The 21,745-nt window shown below is 44.1% G+C and overlaps 1 protein-coding gene across 2 annotated transcripts in view; it reads right to left on the bottom strand.

Moving 5' to 3' along the window:
- Positions 1-1,089: 1,089 nt before the first annotated feature.
- MTHFD1L (methylenetetrahydrofolate dehydrogenase (NADP+ dependent) 1 like) overlaps positions 1,090-21,745 on the bottom strand; it is a 181,768-nt gene continuing 161,112 nt past the window's right edge. For both annotated transcript variants that reach the window (XM_061428309.1, XM_061428310.1), the window contains exons 27-28: positions 8,481-8,601; positions 1,090-1,457 (exon numbers count right to left, since the gene is read on the bottom strand). In XM_061428309.1, coding sequence (XP_061284293.1) covers positions 8,512-8,601 — 90 coding nt within the window. In that variant the 3' untranslated portion in view covers positions 1,090-1,457; positions 8,481-8,511. The remainder of the gene's footprint in view (positions 1,458-8,480; positions 8,602-21,745) is intronic.

Below are 21,745 nucleotides of genomic sequence, written 5' to 3'. Positions count from 1 at the left end.
TGCCACCACCACAGAAAGCCCGTGAGCAGCATCGAAGACTCAGCATAACCAAAAATAAATAAATAAACCTCAAAAAAAGAAAAAGAAAGAAAGGCTTCACTTTGAAAGAAAGGCTGTTCACTGGGCACGTTCATACAGAGAATGAGCTGACTGTGAACCCTCATCATCTTGAAATAGGTTTATATACTGGAGATAGCAGTTCACTGGCTATCTGGAGAAGCACTCAGATAAACAACGGGGACAGAGAGGTGGGTGGGGAGAATGACAATGGGACTGTGACACTTTAGAAACATGAAGCAAAATTATTCTCGGGGCAGTCTTTGCATGGGGAGGCTTTTTAGTTATTCAACAGTGTTTTGGAACAAATCAAACTGCACATCAAGATACACCATGAGCAGAGCAGCTAACAAGCAGGGTCACTGAGGGTACAGTGCAAGGACGTACAGGATCTGATGGCACAAAGACTTTTGCAGGATGTGCCGGGGGGACATTTAAGATATTTATGGTTACTATTGTACTTATACTGCTTAGAGGACAATCACTGCTTGTTTATTCCTGAATCCTTGGTTTTGTCTTAACTTTTATATAATTTTATATTACTGTAGGAAAAAAAATGGAAACAGGAAAGGGTCAGGAACTCCTGGGAGGGGAGAAACAGGCCATAGAACATTCTTTAGCCCAATTTAAGGATGGGACAAATGGAAAAACATTTGCCAACCCAACCTTAAAGAATCACTTTGCTTGCCCCACAGGCCTTTGGGAGCTTAACGGCCATTGAGATTCACTCAACGGTGGAAGAAACTAGCATAAACCCGTTAGTTTTTAGGTAAGTGATGCAAACTTCACCGACACTCAAAGTCATTCTGGATATAAAATGCACTTTGTTCCAAAGGCTATCTGACCTGCCAGCGGTCAGAAGATTTCATAACTGACCTGATATTTCTCTGTCTGTTATTTTCCCCTTGGTATGTTTATAAAGCTCTGGTTGCATTGACAATTTTCCAGGAAATCGGTGTCAGGTAACAACCCCACCATGAATAGCTACCTCTAGAGAGCAGGGAGTTTTATCCGGCGCTGAAAACATGCTGGTTGGTTTTCTACATACATGTTTATTTTCAGTTCAAAGACCAAATAGAAAACTCCATCATGGAAAATGTTACCTGTTCATTCACACTCTTTTAATCCCTCAGCCCCCATAAAATAAACGTTCTAAAGTGTAAGCAGTGGGAAATCATGTAAACTCTACAGAAATAGAAAATAAATTAGCTTCTTTCAAGACTTGGGGGAGGTCCTTTTCCTGAATGCTAGACTCTGTTGCAAACAGAATCTGTCTTGAACGAAGAATAAATCTTTGGCCTATTTCACCATTTCCCCAGCATTGCGTAACGGCATATTTCAAATTCACTTTCTTCTCCAACTGCAGCAAAAAGGCAAGGAATAGTTTGCATTTGTGGAGCCTGAAAGACAGAAAAAAAAAAAAATTTCAGTGGTTTAAGAATGGCCTTTTCCTCTGGTGTCAAACTGTTCATATGTTATAGCTCTAAAGCTGAAGAATCCAAGAAAATTTGAGAGCAGATAAGTGATTCTATTCATAAGACAAGGCTGGGATCACTTGGAGTCTTTTTACTTAGGAGCAGTGGAGAATCCGATTCTGCATCACTTAGGATCGAGCCAGCATGAACATGGCAGGTTGCAGTTCTGAATTTCCAAAGAGATTTTGCTTGGGGGCCATGGCTGAAATCCTCTGACTTCTAAATTTGGGATCTACAAGTTTCTAGGATCTTGTTGAATGGGAACATCCCAGGATTTTAGATTAGGAAGCCTGTTGCCTTGGATTTCAGTTTCGCTTTTATCATAGGCTCAGAAAGCACAGTCTGAAAAATTCCTCTAGGACAAGAATGGAAGTGAGTGGATCTGGAATTTCTTACTACTGTTAAAGCTTTGCTGTTTTCTCACAAAGGATGCTAAGACTCTCTGCCACTGTAAATCCTGCAGTCTTTCAGGAAAAGAAGTGATCAAACCACATTTTAAAAAGAACAAAACACCTAAGTTTAAGAAAAAAAAAGTGTTCACCAGGAGAAATGTAAATATAAGCACTTGGCCTTTGATCTGAATTTATACATGGAGGAATTTATCTACTGGGCCAAGAGTTCAAACTCGGCTGGAATACAGCGAGCCGGCCTCCCACGGCTGAGTGCAGGGTCTGGAGCCAGAAAGGATGCTTGATTAGCTTCAGAACAGAAGACCGTGATGAAGGCAGGGGACGAGGAACTCCAAATACTCCCCTAACGCCTGATTCAAGTCAGGGAAGTAAAGAGAAAACAGGAGGAACGCAAGCATAATAAACATTATCAAAACAAAAATATTTTTGATGTTAGGAAGGGAAGTTTCCCTGGTGCAAACCTTGCCTCTCCACTCAGGGCCATGCCAGCCTCACATCGATGGCTCTGGCGACCCCAGACGGGAGGCACAGTGACTCCTGGGGAGGGAAGAGGGATACTGTGCTGTGGGGGTGGCGGGGATGAGGGTGGGCTTGGAGGAAGACCCTTGGATTAACCACGTGACCTCTACACAATGACTTAGTATTTAAAGGGGCTTAGACTCTGTGGTTCCATATTTTCAGAAAACTCAAAGGTGGGTATAGAAAGTCTGATTATGCATTAAAAAAAAACCAGAAATGCAAGAGTGAAGGTGCGAATGAATCAGTTGTCTGGTGTTTATTCAGTGGGGGAAAAAACAATTCTAGAAGTTTATTTAACAAGACATCCTTTGGAAAATAGAACTTGGAGTGACATGGCCACAAGACACAGACTGCTGGCAGGGGCAGGAATATGCAGGGGGCAAGAAAGGGATTCTTTCCCAGCGCCTCTGCTGGATGGAGTGTGGCCTTGTTGGCACCTTGATTTCGGCCTGTGAGTGTGTGCTAAGTCGCTTCAGTCGTGTCTGACTCTGTGCAACCCTATGGACTGTAGCCCGCCAGGCTCCTCCGTCCATGGAATTTCCTAGACAAGAATGCTGGCGTGGGTTGCCATTTCTTTCTCCAGGGGAACTTCCTGACCCAGGGATGGAATCATCGTCTCTTACATCTCTTGCATTGGCAGGCGGGTTATGACTTGTGTCAACCAGGAAGCTCCAGATTTCAGCCTACTAATGCTGATTTCAGACTTCTAGCCTCTAGAACCACAAAAGGATATGTTTCTGGTATTTTAAACCACCAAGTATCTGCTACAGCAGTCTTGGGGATAAAAGACGCATGCGGACGCGCACACACACACATTTCATAGAGGAAAGGAGTTGTTCTCTCTTCTTTATTTAGCTAAGAAAATTTCAGACGGTAAAGAATCCGCCTGCAATGTGGGAGACCTGGGTTCGATCCCTGAGTTTGGGAAGATCCCCTGGAGGAGGGAATGGCAATCCACTCCAGTATTCTTGCCTGGAGAATCCCCATGGACAGAGGAGCCTGGAGGGCTACAGTCCATGGGGTTGCAAAGAGTCAGAAATGACCAAGTGCTAAGCACACACAACACACACCCTTATATCAATTACTGGTAATAACACTTGGCTCTTGGCTTTTCTTTGCTGAAAACCATCTTTTATTGGTTCCCATTGTTGAATAATAGAGGTTAAAGTTAAATATGCTACCAATGCGACTTTAAAATAAAAATGAAAATTCAGCCTCAATAGTATTTGTAAAGTTGATGCTGACGTATTTTGACAATTTTTAAAAGCTGAAAGGTGACTAATTTAGAATCTTTTGCATCATGATTTGTTTGAGATTTGCTTTTGAATTGAGGAGAATTAACTCTGCATCAGTGGCACCCCACTCCAGTACTCTTGCCAGGAAAATCCCATGGATGGAGGAGCCTGGTGGGCTACAGTTCATGGGGTCGCTAGGAGTCGGACAGGACTGAGCGACTTCACTTTGACTTTTCACTTTCATGCATTGGAGAAGGAAATGGCAACCCATTCCAGTGTTCTTGCCTGGAGAATCCCAGGGACGGAGGAGCCTGGTGGGCTGCCGTCTCTGGGGTCGCAACAGAGTCAGACATGATTGAAGCGACTTAGCAGCAGCAGCAGCAACTCTGCATCTCTTATTAGTTAGGGTGTCTAACAGTCACTGGGTGCTTATTAACCGTCTGAATGTCTGATTAAAAAATGGCTTCAGTGAAATGGAGAGGATTTCAGGTTCATAGCATTTAGTTAAAACTTTTCCTCTACTTTACAAGTTCTAACCTTTTTAAATCTAGTAGTCAATTATAACTAATGTCATAACTGAAACTTTTCTTTTTTCATTGACCAGGAATTTCTTATATATTAGCCACATATAGATTTAAAGTTATTAGAAAAATCATGTTTCCAGAGTTTTCAGAAATATACTATTTTCCATGCCTTATTTAAAAAAAAAAAAAAGATTATTAGACCCCCTGCTCCCCTGGAAAAGTTTCCTTTAAAAGCGAATTAATTAAGAATCTCACAGCTGTCAAGCTTCAAAACATTCCCTTTCAGTTAGACAGGGGAGAGTTAATTATCACCATCTTTCAGAGATGTTACAGATGTCATCTTAGATTTAATTATCACAATCTTTTATTTAAGTAGCTTGGGCTTCCAGCCTATTTTGGCTCCTGCCTGGGAGTGAAAAACAGGGGCTCACTCTACTCCAAGGATGGCTTCACGTGAGGAACTGAAGACCTTTTTCTTGAAACACAATGATGAGGAACAATTTTTGAGTTGCTTCTTGAAAAGACAGTTTCAGGATTAAAATCATAGAGTTCAGGAGCAACCCTAAGAAACCCCGAAACTCTATGGCTTACAGTCTGGGGATAAGAGACTCTGTCCACAGAAGGCTTGCAGGCAGCAGCCAATCAAGATTAATTTATGATTATTAAACATCACTGAAACTTTCTGCTCCAAAGAGAGTTTGGGGAAGAAAATGAACTGGTATTAATATTATACTCCTTTCTGCATGTGCAATTCAAGAAAAACAATAATGGCAGGCCCAGAGTCAATTTGATTCCATACTAATCATAACTTTGCACATCAGAATGAGGTAAGGGAGTGTCTGAATCCTTTAGGAAATCTGCTTTCTTGAATTCATTTGAATCCTGCCAAGACTCAGAAATATGATAGAGATTCCAAACAAGAAATCCAAAGGAGGGGGGGGAGTGAAACCCTCAAAGTCAGTCATCTTCTAACAAAAGACTGACCAGTAATGTCACAGGATCAGTTTCACTGGGACAAACAACTTATTTTAATTAGTTCCATTTGGTAACATCCAAAAGAATGAATCATGCCCTTATTCTGACAATGGCAAAAGCATGACAGGGAAAGTTTGGAAAGAAGAATCAAGAACTCAAATTGTGGTGGTTTCTTGACACCTCTCGATTGTAGGAAGTCTGACCTTTTCCTGGAAGGTGAGATGAACAGAGAAGGAGAGGAAGTGGAAGGGAAGAAAGGAGAAGCTTCTTCCATATGGGACATGTCACGTCTGCAACACAGTTTGCTAAGAGTAAGAAGAGCGATCGGAGAAGGCAATGGCACCCCACTCCGGTCTCTTGCCTAGAAAACCCCATGGACGGAGGAGCCTGGTAGGCTGCAGTCCATGGGTCACTAAAAGTCAGACACGACTGAGCGACTTCACTTTGACTTTTCACTTCATGAATCGGAGAAGGAAATGGCAACCCACTCTAGTGTTCTTGCCTGGAGAATCCCAGGGACGGCAGAGCGTGGGGGGCTGCCGTCTATGGGGTCGCACAGAGTCGGACACGACTGAAGTGACTTAGCAGCAGCAGCAGCAGCAGCTGTGCGACCTGAGCAAGTGGCTGATGTTTCTGAGCCAGAGTTTCCGTAACTCTGACCTAACACTACTACCCATCGCATGGTGTTGGGGCCAGCGTGACTCGTGACCTGGGATGGTGAAGCAATTCCTGATACAGCTGTGGAGCAAGAGGTAGGGCTGAGAGTGGAAAGGCAATACGATTCCCCTGCCGTCTGGTGAATCAGGGTCATCCCTCAGCTTCCCCCCTCAGTGACCACAGGAAGGATCTAAGTTCTCGGGACAACACCTGCCTGCAAGGGGTACTTAACACAATGCCTGGCCCATTGGAGGGAATCCCCACAGGCCAGTGTCCTGACCCCAAACCTCTGCTCAGTCCTTACTTAAAGTCCACAGGGACACCTGTCAAGGGAACGAGGACACCAGGGCTTCAGTGCAGGTGCAAGGGAAGCTGAGCACGTGCTGTCTGGCACTACCTGAGTCTTAACTGCAATAATTAAGGAATAATTAGGTTTACATGACCTATGTGGAGAACAAATAAAAATGGACCAAGAGACTGAAAAAGAACTGTCCCAGAGAGAGAAAAGGACTGCACATTCTTGTTCTGGGAAAAAACAATTAAGTGGCAGAAATATGGTTTGATGGGTTGACATGACAGGAGAGATTAGTCTGGACAGGGTCAACACAAAGTTTGAGAGAAATGATACTGTGATTTTCCCCAAGGCCTGGCTGGGAAACCCCAGGCCTTCACACACATACACATGCACCATTGTATCAAAAGACCAAAAGAACTGTCGTTATCAAAGCTCAAGTTTATGGGCTTCTCTGTTAAATCAGCCTCCCTTAGTCATTTTCTGCAGTTTTCTTCATCAGTAATGACAAGGATATGAAGGGCAGTTGTGGTTAAAACTAAATACAGCTCTCACTCCTCAGCAAAAAACACACATGGACAACCCCGAACGCCACACACACAACCCAAATCCCAAACTTCGTATTAATTCGTCTTTTACCTTGCTCATCCTAGCCTAAGTCTTCAGTGTAACAGTAGCAGGGACTTAACAAAAAACAAAAACAAACAAATTCCCCGTGTTGACTACTGGCAGTGAAACAACGAGGCTTCTCATGTGGCCCAGTGGTAAAGAATCCACTGCTAAGCAGGAGACACAGGTTCAGTCCTTGGGTCAGGAAGATCCTGTGGAGAAGGGAATGGCTTCCCACTCCAGTATTCTTGCTCAGAGAATCCCTTGGACAGAGGAGCCTGGCGGGCTACAGTCCATGGGATCCCAAAAGAGTCGGACTCGACTAAGAGACTATACAACAGGTGAAACAAACAGAAGTTGAGTCCTGTCTGACCGGCTTAGGGCATAACTCAGGGACAACTGGAAAGAAGGGTCTTCAGTCAAACAAGCTCATCCGGAAGGCTCAGAATATGCTGGCAAGAGGGAAGGGTACTGGGCTAAGGACCAGGAACTGGAGGGAGTGGGAGAAGGAATGGGGTGTTTGTGGGGAAGGAAAGCATCTTGAGAATACGCTGAGGATGTGTTTGATACATGGGTGGGGAAGAGCAGCTCCAGGTCTCTCAACTTCTGATGGAGAGTTTTCCAGGGAGGAGAATTAGGAGGGTGTTCTTCATGGTGGGAAGCCAGGGCAGAAGTCAGCAGGTATGATTGTAGGACGGAGGGGCAGACGTGAATGAAACCAAAGCCCCGCACTCCCTCCTGCCCTGGGCTGCCTCAGCCAGCTCCAAGGCAAGCCCAACCCTCCACAGTGTGTGGCTGGTGAGTCATCAAGGGCTCTCATTTCTGCTGCCCTGTCCTTTCCTGTGACTCACAGGACCCTTGGAGCTAGAAGATCTGTCCCATCTCTGAATCCTTCCAGTGTTATAAGAGCCCAACCACCTGCTGTGTGACAGTGCCATGAGTTACACTGTATCCTGCAAAAGTACACTGAGGTCCTGACCTAGTACCTATGACAGTGACTTTAACTGGAAATAGGGTCTTAGCAGATAAAATCAAGTTAGGGTGGGTTGCCATTCAATGTGCCTGGTGTCTTTTAGGGAAAAGACAGGGAGGACACAGAGGGATGACAAGGATGGATGGCCACCACCAGAAGCTAGGAAGAGGCCAGCAAGGGTTCTGCCAGAATCTGAATGCACGGCCTTTGGATGACACCTTGACTTTGGACTTCTCATCTCCAGAATTGTGGGAGCATAAACATCTGTTGTTTGAGTCGCCCAGTTGTGACACTGTTATGGCAACCCCAGGAAAGAAACACACCGGAGTCCTTGATCACATGTTTCTAACTCTGGACTAAGAGATGTGTGGTATAAGGTACAGTTGGTGGAGTTGATGACAGAAGATATTAGTTCTAATTCTAGAAAAAGAGTAATGAGTTTACAGGACTCCTTTGTCAGGGCAAGAGACATCTTAAATCTGTACTTGGAGATGGCGTGATTGACTTTCATTGGAATCGAATCCAGGCAAACCAAGGAGCTGCCCATCTAAAAACATATCCATACCCAGGAGTGACCCCAGTCATGACTGTAGCTAGGAAGGGGTTCACATTAACCAAGTGAGGAAATTACATATCAGACCATTTGTGTATGAAATATAAGAAAAATAAAACAAAAAGAGATCTGAACTAGGGGAAAAAAAAAAAAAACAACAAACAAATAAAGAAAAGAAAAGGAAAAAGCCCAAGAGCCTACCTGAATCGGGTCCTGTGAAAATCTCGCTCACTCAGAACAAGCCTTTAACCTGCTCTGTTTCTGTATCAAGATCTATGTCATAGAAGCAGGGCCGAGTCGGCAGTCCTGGCATGGTGCTCATCTAGGGGAGAGAACAAGAGATTACATCATTAGCCATGTTGCAGTGTGATCACTCCGGACAATGTCCACCCAACGACATAAATTAACTCTATAATTCAGTTCAGCCCCATGTAACTTTGGGTTATATATACACGTATCATTTTATATCCACCATCTGCTATTTCAATCTTTGTTCAAGGAAAGGAAATCCCCCCATGGTCCCACAAGACACCATAACTCCCAAATAGTGACCTGTGAACCTTTTTTTCTAAGTCAAATCTTGATGATGAAGCCCAACAAAGAGGAGCCCCTCTGGGTGAAGGGGACAGTGGGTGTGGATGGGTCCAATGACGGGCTGCTGACTACCCCTAAGACACATTTTGGTAAAAGTGCTCTTGGAGCATGGTTTGAAAACTCCTGTTCTCCAGCTGGTCTACTTCACCAGCTAGAACTGTTGTTTATTGAGAACTTACTATGTGCCAGGCTTTGTACAAACACTACTTTTTTCTTATTACTTTTTTTTTTTTCTTTTTGGCTGCACTTAGCTGCCCAACCAGGGAGAGAATCTGTGCCTGCTGCAGTACATGTGTGGAGTCCTAACCACTGGACCAAAGGGGAATTTCCAGTGTAAAAGTAAATTCCCTTTACTTTTTCCCATCATTCCCCAAACCCTATGAAGTAGGTACTTTTATAATTTCCATGTTACAAGGAACATGATGGAAGGTCAGAGGTGTGAAGTCATTTGCCCAAGGCTGCAAAGGTAATAGGGGCTTCCCTGGCAGCTCAGTTGATAAAGAATCTGCCGGCCATGCAGGAGACCCAGGTTTGATCCCTGGTTCAGGAAGATCCCCTGGAGAAGGAAATGGCAACCCACTCCAGTATTCCTGCCTGGAAAATTCCATGGACAGAGGAGCCTGGCGGGCTAGTCCATGGGGTCGCAAGAGGTGGACATGACTTAGCGACTAACCCACCACCACACAAGTAATAAACAGTAAAATGAGAAATTGAATTCCATGCCTGTAATCTCAAATTACTCATTTAAACACCACTACCACCACCGTATGGGCTCTTCATAGTCTTATGTGGATAACTTAAGTTCCCCATTACCGTTAGAAGTAGGCACTAATTTTAACCTCACTTTACTGATGAAGACAGAGGATGTGTGCGTGCTAAGTTGTTTAGTTGTGTCTGACTCTTTGTGACCCCATGGACCGTAACCTGCTAAGCGGCTGTGTCCATGGGATTCTCCAGGCAAGAATACTGGAGTAGGTTGCTGTTTCCTTCTCCTGGGGATCTTCCTGATCCAGGGATCGAACCCACGTCTCTATGTCTCCTGCAGTGGCAGGCAGATTTTTTACCACTAGTACCACCTGGGAAGCCTGAATTCAGGATACTTAGGCACAAAGGATGTGCTCAAGGACACATCAGTGGTGGAGACAGAATTAAAGTCAGGCCCGTGCTCCTCACCGCTTTGCTGCACTGTGTCCAGATCGGTTTTGCAACGTGCACTCCTTGTCCACCTGCACCAGAGACCCTTGGTGAGCAGGGGAAGCCGCCCAGTTCCCTCTGGTGATTCTCACACACTAAACATGCATCCAGGAGCCAGAGAGTGAGGCTCCTGGAGAGTGCTCCCTATCGACTTTAGCATTACCCACTTCTTCCCCACCTGGCCAAAAGTTCTCAACACAAAAGGAACCCAGATAAAGCCTCTGTCTCAGATCTCAGGTCTCTCACTCTTAAGGTCCTTTCTGCAGTGGCAGGATTCCCTATCCGCCACCCACTCTTCCCTCCTACGATGCTGACAGGTTCTTGTTACTCAGACTTGGGGGGACTGTAGACCAGTAGCATCGCTATCACTCAGGACCCTGTGGGAAATTCAGTCTCTCAGGGCCCACCGTCGGCCAGCTGAATCAGAACCTGCCATTTCGGCTCATCTCCAGGAGATTCGTGTGCATGTGACCATCGGAGTAGCCCTGGCTTAGTCAGTGTGGCCTAGGATGTCTCTCCCACCATTCCCTCTAGCCCTGGGACAGGGAGCTCGAGGGGAAGGGGCTGAGGAGCAGCAGTGAGGAAAGCCCTTTCAGCCTTGATAAAAGGCTGTTAGTTCTTCCTGGCATGAGCTGCAGGTCAGGGAGGAAACCTGCACACCTGTGGTCTCATAACCTCTGGGACTGTGTGAGTCTAAATGACAGGGGTCTACATGGCCAGATGTAAAACACCGCAATATAGTGGCCAGCTCAGGACTGCACAGGACTACTCTTCAGTATATTATGGGCTAAAGAGGCTTCTGAGCCACCACTGATAGCCTGTGTCCAGGAAAATGTGCTCTGGGTTTCAAGCAGTGAACTACAAACAATTTCTGGCACACAACCTGCTTGTAGGTGGGGACTTCCCGCACGTTAAAGCTTCTGGTATCCGGATGGCTACTTATCCTCCTGAGGTTTCTGTTCCTAGCAAAGGGGTAACATTTTTCTCTGGTTACTACAGTGGCTTCTCCTAGGAGAACCCAGAAAGAAACCCACGCTTAATGTTTTAGCACTGAGACATAAAACAAAGGACGCTGGTGAGAACAGTCCATGTTTTTTTCAGTTGCCTGGGCTACAAAGTCATACCAGTTACTCTACAGCAGTTTTCCTACCTAATCGCATTCTGACATGAATATTTAAAGCTGTCCTTATGATCTGTGTGGGGGATATGGATTTGGAAAAAGGAATCAGCGTTTTACAGTTTGGGATGGACATGTACACATTGCTATATTTAAAATGGATAACCAACAAGGACCTGCTGTATAGCACACGGAACTCCGCTCAATGCTATGTGGCAGCCTGGATGGGAGGTGAGTTTGGGGGAAAATGGATACATATATGGGTTTCCCAGGTGGCTCAGTGGTAAAGAATCCACTTGCCGATGCAGGAGTCTTAGGAGATGCGGGTTCAATCCCTGGCTCGGGAAGATCCCTTGGAGAAAGAAATGGCAACCTGCTCCAGTATTCTTGCCTGGAGAATCCCATGGACAGAAGAGCCTGGTGGGCTACAGCAGTCCATGGGGTTGCAAAGAGTCGGACATGACTGAGTGACTGAACATGCACGCACACGTGGATACATGTATACGTATGGCTGAGTCCCTTTGCTGTTCCCTTGAAACTACTGGAACACTGTTAATTGGTTATACTCCAATTTTATAAATTAGAAAGTTGAAAACATTAAAAAAAAAAGAAGAAGAAGAAATGAGCAGTCACAGTCAGCCACAGTGAATCTGCTCCACCTCTAATTTAATTCACTCTCTAGGTTGAGGGGATCCGGGTGAGGACCCCGACCCAGACTTGCTGGCTGCTGCTTCTAAGGCTGCAGCGCTATTCACTCCAGGGCAGAATTCAGAATGAGGCAGATCAGATCGAAATCCACACGAGGTGAGAAAGCCCAGGAAGAGCCCCGAAGGCAGTGCATCTGGGGCCAAAGCGACAACGGAATCTTCTATTGTGGACAACACAATTGCCCTGCCTGCTTGTTCACACGCTATTTTTACAGATGTGAAAATTCAACTCTCCGCCATTCACGTTTAGCTGGTGCCAGACCAAGGCTGACAAAGACAGTGTGATTTGTGCGCTTCCTGGAGCTGAACCACCGGCTGCACTGAATCAGCGTGTGTGTCTTTAGGTCATTCTGATGCTGTCACAAAACTGGGAGCTTTTCAAAGTAGCCAAGATATTACATGCCAGGAAGTATAAAATGTCTTTCCTCTATTTTCAACTTATTTTACTCAAATGGGAGGAAAAATGAGTTCTCAGAAGACTCCCATGTTTCTTTCCAATGATGCAATAGTCACTTTCAAGAATCAAGAATCCAGTTTATTCGGGATGAACAACAGACAAGCGTGTGGAGCATGCAGAGCTGGGGTAACTCCCAGCCCTGGGGACAAAACCACCTCCAGTCCAGATATTTTTAAAATAAAATTCCTGCTGAGGACTTCCCTGATGGTACAGTGGCTAAGAATCTGCCTGCCAATGCAGGGGACATGGGTTCAATCCCCGATCCAGGAAGATCCCACCTGCTGTGGAACAGCTAAGCCTGTGCATTACAACCCCTAGAGCCACCGTAATGAGAAGCCCGATCACTGCAACGTAAAGTAGCCCCTGCTCCCCACAAGTAGAGAAAGCCTGAATACAGCATCCAAGACCTAGCACAGACAAAAAAAAAAAAAAAAAGACTACTAAAAAAAAAAAAAAAAGTCCTGCTGAGCAAAGTCTGTTACCAAAGGATTGGAGCCCCCAGACAAGAGTCAGCACAGAATGACAGGAAAGAATGTGGACAGCCCTTGGGAGCTGACCTCTGGCCCCATGCCTGGGGTCAGTGGTGATCTATGTTGACTTTATTTGTGTGCCCTCTAAGAAGGCCTCCTGCTTAAAATAACCAGGGGCCACAAAATTGTACTTACTTGTCATGCTGCATTAATGGATTCTTTTACAAAGGTTGAAAAACATGCTTTTTTGCCCTTCACGGCCCTAATTTTAACCACAGTGAATCTTCCAAATCTTTGATTTCAAGTTAGGCTTTTTTGAGAGAAATGATGAGCTGTAGGAATAGCTTTTATGAATGTTCATTAAAACCAGTAAAGAGAAAATATTCATATACTTAAAAACTTGTCATTCAGAAGTAAACGTAGAACACTCTTAGAATGAGTAGAAAAATTACCCAAAAATCTGTTTCATAAAATGACAGAATCATATTTACCAACCACTTAGCCAAAATGTTATCATAGTTAATTTTGTTGCGCTTGTGAAATAATTTCTTTTCTGCCTTCTCCTTAAATCTACTACTTTTTCCTACTGGATAAGCCATTCAAGTTTGTTTTAATTCAAAAAAAGAAATAAGCATTTTAACTCACACCTATTTTGTTCCTTCAGTTCATGACCTGAAATGGAATCCCTTCTATATCTTTCCTCCACCAAACTGATGACTGAACACACATATCTCATTTCAAAAATTTAAAAACAACCAAAATGACTGCAATGATTAATTACATGATGATATAATCTAAATAAAAAGATTCTTTTTGATGAAACAATAAGTCAAAAATTTAAACTATTGAGCAAAAGTATCTTCTGAATTGTAAATACAGTGCCTGACAATATTAGGCCTATAAAAAATATATTTTAAAACAGATGAGTAAAATGGAGGATGATTAGAGAGTTACGTAACAAGCAGAAAGAAAACTTCTTAAGGACTAGGATTACTCCCCCCCAGTGCCTTTGCATGTGAGGGACAGAACTGTATATATCTCATGGTCATGTGGATAATTAGACAAGCTACTCTAAGATGATACACGAGGAAAAATGTCCAGTATAAATACTGAGTTAAAGGAAAGAAGAGAGGTATTACAAGTCATGGTAATGAAGAGGAATTCCACGTGCTTGACTTGGTGGTGATGGATGCTCTGGGATTTCTTTCTGGGTTAGGTAAGAACCTCCTGCACAGCCCGTGACTGCCAGGGATGTTCTGGGTGCTTGGTGCATTTTCAGAGCACGTTTACCTCTCCTGGTGGCCAACGAATGCCTGTTCCTATGCAAAAGGACAGTGAGGCTTCATTCAACCCACAGTCCTTTGCTGATCACTCACCATGGGAACACCAAGGTGACCAGGACCTGGTCCCTGCTTCCAGAGGAAGAGACCATTAAAAGTGGATCATTTGGGTCAAGTCACTTTCTATTTCTTGGTTACAATAAAAAAAAAACAACAAAAAACCCAAAAAAAACCTTTTCATTCTTTGCTTTTTATATAAAAAGAATGAACATAATACATTCTTAACCTCTGACTTTCAAAGACAGCAGTCAAGTTCAATGGCTGTAAAGATGACTCTATTGTGCCCAGGTATTGGGCCAGTATTACAGAGCTCAGATGATTCCAACTTACTTCAATGGCCTGGAATAAAAGACTGAGCAAGTACAGTTATTCCTCTCTTCTTTTGTAAAGGAAACTATAATTCTTAGGGGTAAGAAGCCTGTTCCAAACTAACTTTTCCATTAGTTTAAAAAACCTAACTTTCAACAAAATACTTTCAAAAAGAAAGCACTTTCAATCAAGAAGTAAAAAATAATAAAAGTAAAAAGCCAAGGCTTGCTCCCTTAATACTGCTTCCCAGAGGTGACCCCTGTAAACAATTTCTTGTGCAAACTCCCAGGTAATTTTCTATTCTTATATAAGCCATGTGATTATATTACATGTATGTATATAGTTAAATACAGGACTTAGATAATTCCACATGTACAATTCTGAAATCTGATTCTCAGGAAGATGAAAACTTAGAAGAGGTAACTAGGGTAATTTCTAAACAAAGGAATGTGGCTGGAGAGAGGAGACTCAAGGAGAGTGGTTGCCAACACACTCTACATTTGACTCTTGAATCATGTGGGCGTTAGAGGCACTGATGTCCAGGAAGGTTGAAAATCCATGGATCATTTGTAGTTGGCCCTCAGTATCCACCGTTCCTCCCTATCCTCGGATTCAACCAACGCAGATCTTGGATTGTGTAGTACTGTCATATTTAACTGAAAAAAAGAATCTATGTAGAAGTAGACCCGCCCTGTTCAACCCTTGTTGTTCAAGGATCAACTGCATAATGTAAAGTCAATGGGCCCTGCCTTTTGGAAAATGAGGGATTAGGGAGAGTGCTTTAGGAGAAAAGGAAAATAAATATGAAGCAGAAGGGTCTGACCGACCGAATGTCAACAAAGGAAATGAAGAAATTGGGCAGCTTTCATCCATAAGCTAAAGAACTCAAGTACTACAGCTTTTTAAGTTCAAAGACCACTCTGCACTTGAGATGTCTCCCCCCTGCCCCGCCCCCCCCCCACACACACTAAAGAATTTATTTTCCTTTTTTTGGCTCTGATTTCAAGTATGGAACCCTTAATCAGTTTTCAACTGTGGTTGCCAGGAAAGCTCCATGCTGGCTTGCTCAGTAAGACACTGTCCTTCCTGTCCCCCTGCCTGGAAGACCAGAGGGTGCACAATGGAATGTGCCACCTGCGGGCTTCTCTCTATTGTCCTTTGGGTGGTGGCTTTATCCCCAGGCTTCCTGCATGGGCAGCTCTGGGCCACAAAACCATACAGTGTGACATCCAGGACAAGAAAGGATGTCATCTGCACGGACTGGCTCTTTATATGTTAATTATATGTTATGTATAATATAATTATACATTATATGTTAATTATACATTTCTCAGGTAAGAAAAAAGGGTTCATTAGATTTCCTCCTAATTTTTCTGGCTCTGTAAGCAATTTTAAAACAGGCCCCTTCCTGTCAATCCTACTAATGACAATCAGCTCTGGCACTAGACCCATTAACTGAGACCTGAGTGAGAAGACTCTTAACAGCACCTTGGACTGCAAGGAGATCAAACCAATCCATCCTAAAGGAAACCAACCCTGAATATTCATTGGAAGGACTGTTGCTGAAGCTAAAGCTCCAATACTTTGGCCACTTGATGTGAAGAGCTGACTCACTGGAAAAGACCCTGATGCTGGGAAAGATTGAAGGCCAAGAGAAGGGGACAACAGAGGATGAGATGGTTGGATGGCATCACCGACTCAATGGACACGAGTTTGAGTGAACTCTGGGAGAGAGCTGAGGACAGAGGAGCCTGGTGGGCTACAGTCCACGGGGTCACTAAGAGTCAGAAGTGACTTAGTTGACTACACGACAACAGAGCACCAAGCAAACAAGGGCCTTTGATGACAAATATTAAGAGAGAAACCTTTAGAAGTGTGAGGAAAAACTAAAAACAGGTATGATTTTAAAATGAGTTCAGTCTTCATGAAAGTAAAGAGGATTTCTCTCTCTATGCAAGCCAAAGAAGACGATGTGAACAGCAGCAGCACGAATTCAATTCTTCCCACACTGCTCCTCTCCGCTTGAAATTTTGCAGTATATTCACTCACCAGCCCTCCGATGGGCAGGTGGCAGGCCAGGAGAATCTCCGCCAGCTTTGCCAAAACAAATCAATTTAATAATGTTTCATTGTTCGGAAACTCACTATTAAGTAATCAAATTCTGGTTTCTGAGAACCTCAGCTTCTGAAAACGAACTGTACTGTTCTGGACGTCTGTTTTATCCCAAGGTCCTACTGGCAATTAAATTATTCTGGAACTCTTGTAAGAAGGGATAAAGGAGATAAAAGAAGAGGAAGGGGAAGGCGTGGGGGATCACGAAACCTTCCTTTACTTAGTTGAGCTGGTCTTTTCTTCAAGGAGCTTGGTACTGGAGACATAGCTGCCCACGTCATTTCCCTTTTCTTTTGAACTCCCTTCCCCTTGACCCCGGCAAAGCTCCTCCCCAGAGACAATAAGCTCTGCAGCAGGAAAACAGTAAGATGGGGACAAACTGTATCCATTATTTTAAAGCAAAGGAGTTGTCTTCTCTACTGTTTACCAACTGGACATTTGGCTGGCTGAGGCCTGACCAGGAAACTGAATTAGGAAACAATTCATGACCACCCTGCCATCTAATTTTGTTTTTGTTGCTGTTCAGTCACTAAGTCATGTCTGACCTCATGGACGGCTTCACTGTCCTTCACTATCTCCTGGAGTCTGCTCAAACTCATGTCTATTGTGTTGGTCGTGCCATCCAACCATTTCATCCTCTGCTGCCCTCTTCTCCTTTTGCCTTCAATCTTTCCCAGCATCAAGGTTTTTTCTAATGAGTCATCTCTTAGAATCAGGTGGTCAAAGGCTTCAGCTTCAGCCACAGTCCTTCCAATGAATATTCAGGGTTGGTTTCCTTTAGGATTGACTGATTGAGCTCCGTGCTGTCCAAGGGACTACCTAATTTAACCATTTTAAATACTAGAGACCTACATTGTTCTGCTACCTTTTTTTTTTTTCCCCTTTAGGTGGTTCAGACCAGATATCAGTAGAACGCTCTTTTCATCTCTCAAATATACAGCTATTGTTACTTTTGGTCGGATCAGGATTTATTCAGTTCAGTTCAGTCGCTCAGTTGTGTCCGACTCTTTGTGACCCCATGAATTGCAGCACGCCAGGCCTCCCTGTTCATCACCTACTCCTGGAATTCACTCAGACTCACATCCATCGAGTCAGTGATGCCATCCAGCCATTTCATCCTCTGTCGTCCCCTTCTCCTCCTGCCCCCAATCCCTCCCAGCATCAGAGTCTTTTCTAATGAGCCAACTCTTCGCATGACGTGGCCAAGTACTGGAGTTTCAGCTTTAGCATCATTTCTTCCAAAGAAATCCCAGGGCTGATCTCCTTCAGAATGGACTGGTTGGATCTCCTTGCAGTCCAAGGGACTCTTAAGATTTATTAGGACAATGTAAATATTACTCATAGGAGGGCCATCATACATATTCTGATCACATTCTCATTCTCGTACAACCCCTGTTTCTCCTGGAGTTAATGACTGTCTTGTATCTTTATTAGGTTGGCTTTCTATAGAGCTCTCACTCATGCACTAGTGCACGCTGACAGCCTTGGTCATCCCTTCACGCTGCCGATGCATGAGGTTAGTTTTCCTTACAGCCATCCTGCTGGAGCCCTTCCTCCTGTAGCCCTACTAAACAGCTGATGGTGGGATCTCCCTTTGCCATGATCCTGGGGATTCCTTTCTATTGCCTCCATTTCCATTTGCTACGCCATACTGTGGATATGGGTTTTCCAGGTGGTGGTAGTGGTAAAGAACCCACCTGTCAATGCAGGAGACGTGAGATGTGGGTTCAATCCCTGGGTTGGGAAGATTCCCCTGGAGAAGGAAATGGCAACCCACTCCAGTATTCTTGCCTGGAGAATCCCATAAACAGAGGAGCCTGTCGGGCTACAGTCCATGGGGTCACAGAGAGTCAGACACGACTTAGCAACTAAACAACAGTCACTGTGGATACACCTTACTCACAACACTGGGTGACTCCCAGTAGCTGCCTCTCCCTGAGGGCAGGTGAGACTTGTGACTTACTTCTAACCAGAAGCACATGGCAAAGGTGATAGGTTCCTCTATCTCAGCAGACTCAACTTTACCCCATGCTGGCTTTTGATAAACTATCATGTTGTTGTTTAGTGGGTAAGTTATGTCCAAGTGAGACCCCATGGATTGTAGCCCATCAGGCTCCTCTGTCCATGGGATTCTCTCTGCAAGAATATTGGAGTGGGTTGCCATTTCCTTCTCCAGGGGATCTTCCCGACCCAGGGATTGAACCCGGGTCTCCTGCATTGCAGGCTGATTCTTTTATCACTGAGCCACTAGGGGAGCCCATGGTATGAGGGGGCATAAAAAGCCAAATGGTAAAAATCATAGGTAGCCACTGAGACTGAAGTGTCGCCTCCAAGTGACAGCCAGCAAGAGGTTGAGCCCTCAGTCCTATAATTGCAAGGAACTGAAATCTGCTAACCACCCTGCAAGCTTGGAAGAGAATCCCTAGCCTCACACGAGACCACAGCCCTTACTCTAGCCTGAAGCAGGCAACTTAGCTAAGTTGGGTTTGGACTCATGGCTAGCTGTGAGATAACAAACATCTGTTGTTTTAAAAGGGCTAAATTTGTGGTAAGTTGTTATGTAGCATAGAAAATTAAAATTAATGCATTTATCTTTCTGTTTTAAAATTTTTTCCTCATGTTTCTGTACTTTGAGCAATTTTATTTTAAAAAACAGATTGCATTATTTAGCAGTGTGGTATACAATAAACTGCACATGTTCAAGTGTAAAATTCATTGTAAGAGTACACAAAACAAGGACTTTCCAGGTGGTGTAGTGGTAAAGAATTTGCCTGCCATAGAAGGAGACTTAAAGAGACCTCGGTTCAATCCGAGTCAGGAAGATCCCCTGGAGGAGGGGATGGCAGCCCACTCCAGTATTCTTGCATGGAGCATCCCATGGACAGGGGAGTCTGGTAGGCTACAGTCTATGAAGTTTCAAAGAGTCAGACACAACTGAAGCGACTTAGCATGTACACAAACTGCTGTGAACATTCATGGGTAGGCCTTTATATGGATATATATTTCATTTCTCTTGAGTAAGGAATGGAATGACTTGATCATATGGTTGGTGCATATTTAGCCTTTAAAGACACGACCAAATTGTTTTGTAAAGGTGTTGTACTATTATACGTTCCCACCAGCACTGTATGAGAGTTCCAATTGTTTTCACATCCTCACTAACACTTGGCATGGTCAGTCTTTTTAATTTCAGGTATTTTAAAGACTCTGATGCTGGGAGGGATTGGGGGCAGGAGGAGAAGGGGATGACAGAAGATGAGATGGCTGGATGGCATCACTGACTCGATGGACGTGAATCTGAGTGAACTCCGGGAGTTGGTGATGGACAGGGAGGCCTGGCATGCTGCGATTCATGGGGTCGCAAAGAGTCAGACACAACTGAGCGACTGAACTGACTGATTGACTGAAGAGCTATATAGTTGTAACCCATTGTGGTCTTAATTTGCATTTCCCTAATGACTAATGATGATAAGCATATTTTCATGCACTTATTACCCATATACAGGTCCTCGTGAGATAGATGACCTGCAAATGTTTTCTCCTCCTCTGTGGCTGCCTGGAAAATCCCATGGACGGAGAAGCCTGGTAGGCTGCAGTCCATGGGGTCGCTAAGAGTCAGACACGACTGAGCGACTTCACTTTCACTTTTCACTTTCATGCACTGGAGAAGGAAATGGCAACCCACTCCAGTGTTCTTGCCTAGAGAATCCCAGGGACAGGGGAGCCTGGTGGGCTGCCGTCTATGGAGTCACACACAGTCGGACATGACTGAAGTGACTTAGCAGCAGCAGCAGTGGTCTATTTAATTTTCAAATGTTTGGGGTTTTTCCGTATCTTTCATTGTTGATCTCTAATTTAATTCTGGTTAAGGAAGATATTTTTGTATGATGTGAATCTTTCAACATTTACTGAGAATTAATTTGTGGCTCAGAATATGGTCTATTTGGCAAATATTCTGTTTGCATTTGAAATGGATGTGTATTCTAATGTTGTTAAGTAGTGTGTTTAATCCAGTTAGGTAGATCAAGTTGGATTAATGTGCTGTTCAAGTCTTCCATTATCCTTATTATATTTCTGTCTATTTGTTCTGAGAGATGTTTTAAAATCCCTTACTATATTTGTGGCTTTGTCTATTTTTCCCTGTAGTTTTCCTTCATCTACGTTGAAGGTTATTAGATGTGTAAACATGTAGGATTGTTATCTCCTGTTGATGAAATGGCCCCTTTACAAATATGAAATAACCCTCTTTCACTTCAGTTCAGTTCAGTTGTGCAGTCGTGTCCAACTCTTTGCGACCCCATGAATCACAGCATGCCAGGCCTCTCTGTCCATCACCTACTCCCGGAGTTCACTCAGACTCATGTCCATTGAGTCAGTGATGCCATCCAGCCACCTCATCCTCTGTCATCCCCTTCTCCTCCTGCCCCCAATCCCTCCCAGCATCAGAGTCTTTTCCAATGAGTCAACTCTTCGCATGAGGTGGCCAAAGTACTGGAGTATCAGCTTTAGCATCATTCCTTCCAAAGAAATCCCAGGGCTGATCTCCTTCAGAATGGACTGGTTGGATCCCCTTGCAGTCCAAGGGACTCTCAAGAGTCTTCTCCAACACCACAGTTCAAAAGCATCAATTCTTCGGAGCTTAGCCTTCTTCACAGTCCAACTCTCACATCCATACATGACCACAGGAAAAACCATAGCCTTGACTGGACCGACCTTTGTTGGCAAAGTAACGTCTCTGCTTTTGAATATGCTATCTGGGTTGGTCATAACTTTCCTTCCAAGGAGTAAGCGTCTTTTAATTTCATGGCTGCAGTCACCATCTGCAGTGATTTTGGAGCCCAGAAAAATAAAATCTGACACTGTTTCCACTGTTTCCCCATCTATTTCCCATGAAGTGATGGGACTGGATGGCATGATCTTTGTTTTCTGAATGTTGAGCTTTAAGCCAACTTTTTCACTCTCCACTTCACCTTCATCAAGAGGCTTTTTAGTTCCTCTTCACTTTCTGCCATAAGGGTGGTGTCATCTGCATATCTGAGGTGATTGATATTTCTCCCGGCAATCTTGATTCCAGCTTGTGTTTCTTCCAGTCCAGCGTTTCTCATGATGTACTCTGCATATAAGTTAAATAAACAGGGTGACAAGATACAGCCTTGACGGACTCCT

This window comes from Bos javanicus, chromosome 9 (assembly GCF_032452875.1).
Source record: "Bos javanicus breed banteng chromosome 9, ARS-OSU_banteng_1.0, whole genome shotgun sequence".
Taxonomy (NCBI): domain Eukaryota; kingdom Metazoa; phylum Chordata; class Mammalia; order Artiodactyla; family Bovidae; genus Bos; species Bos javanicus.
The sequence above is the reverse complement of the archived record's forward strand: the minus strand, read 5'-3'. Positions and strand labels throughout refer to the sequence as shown.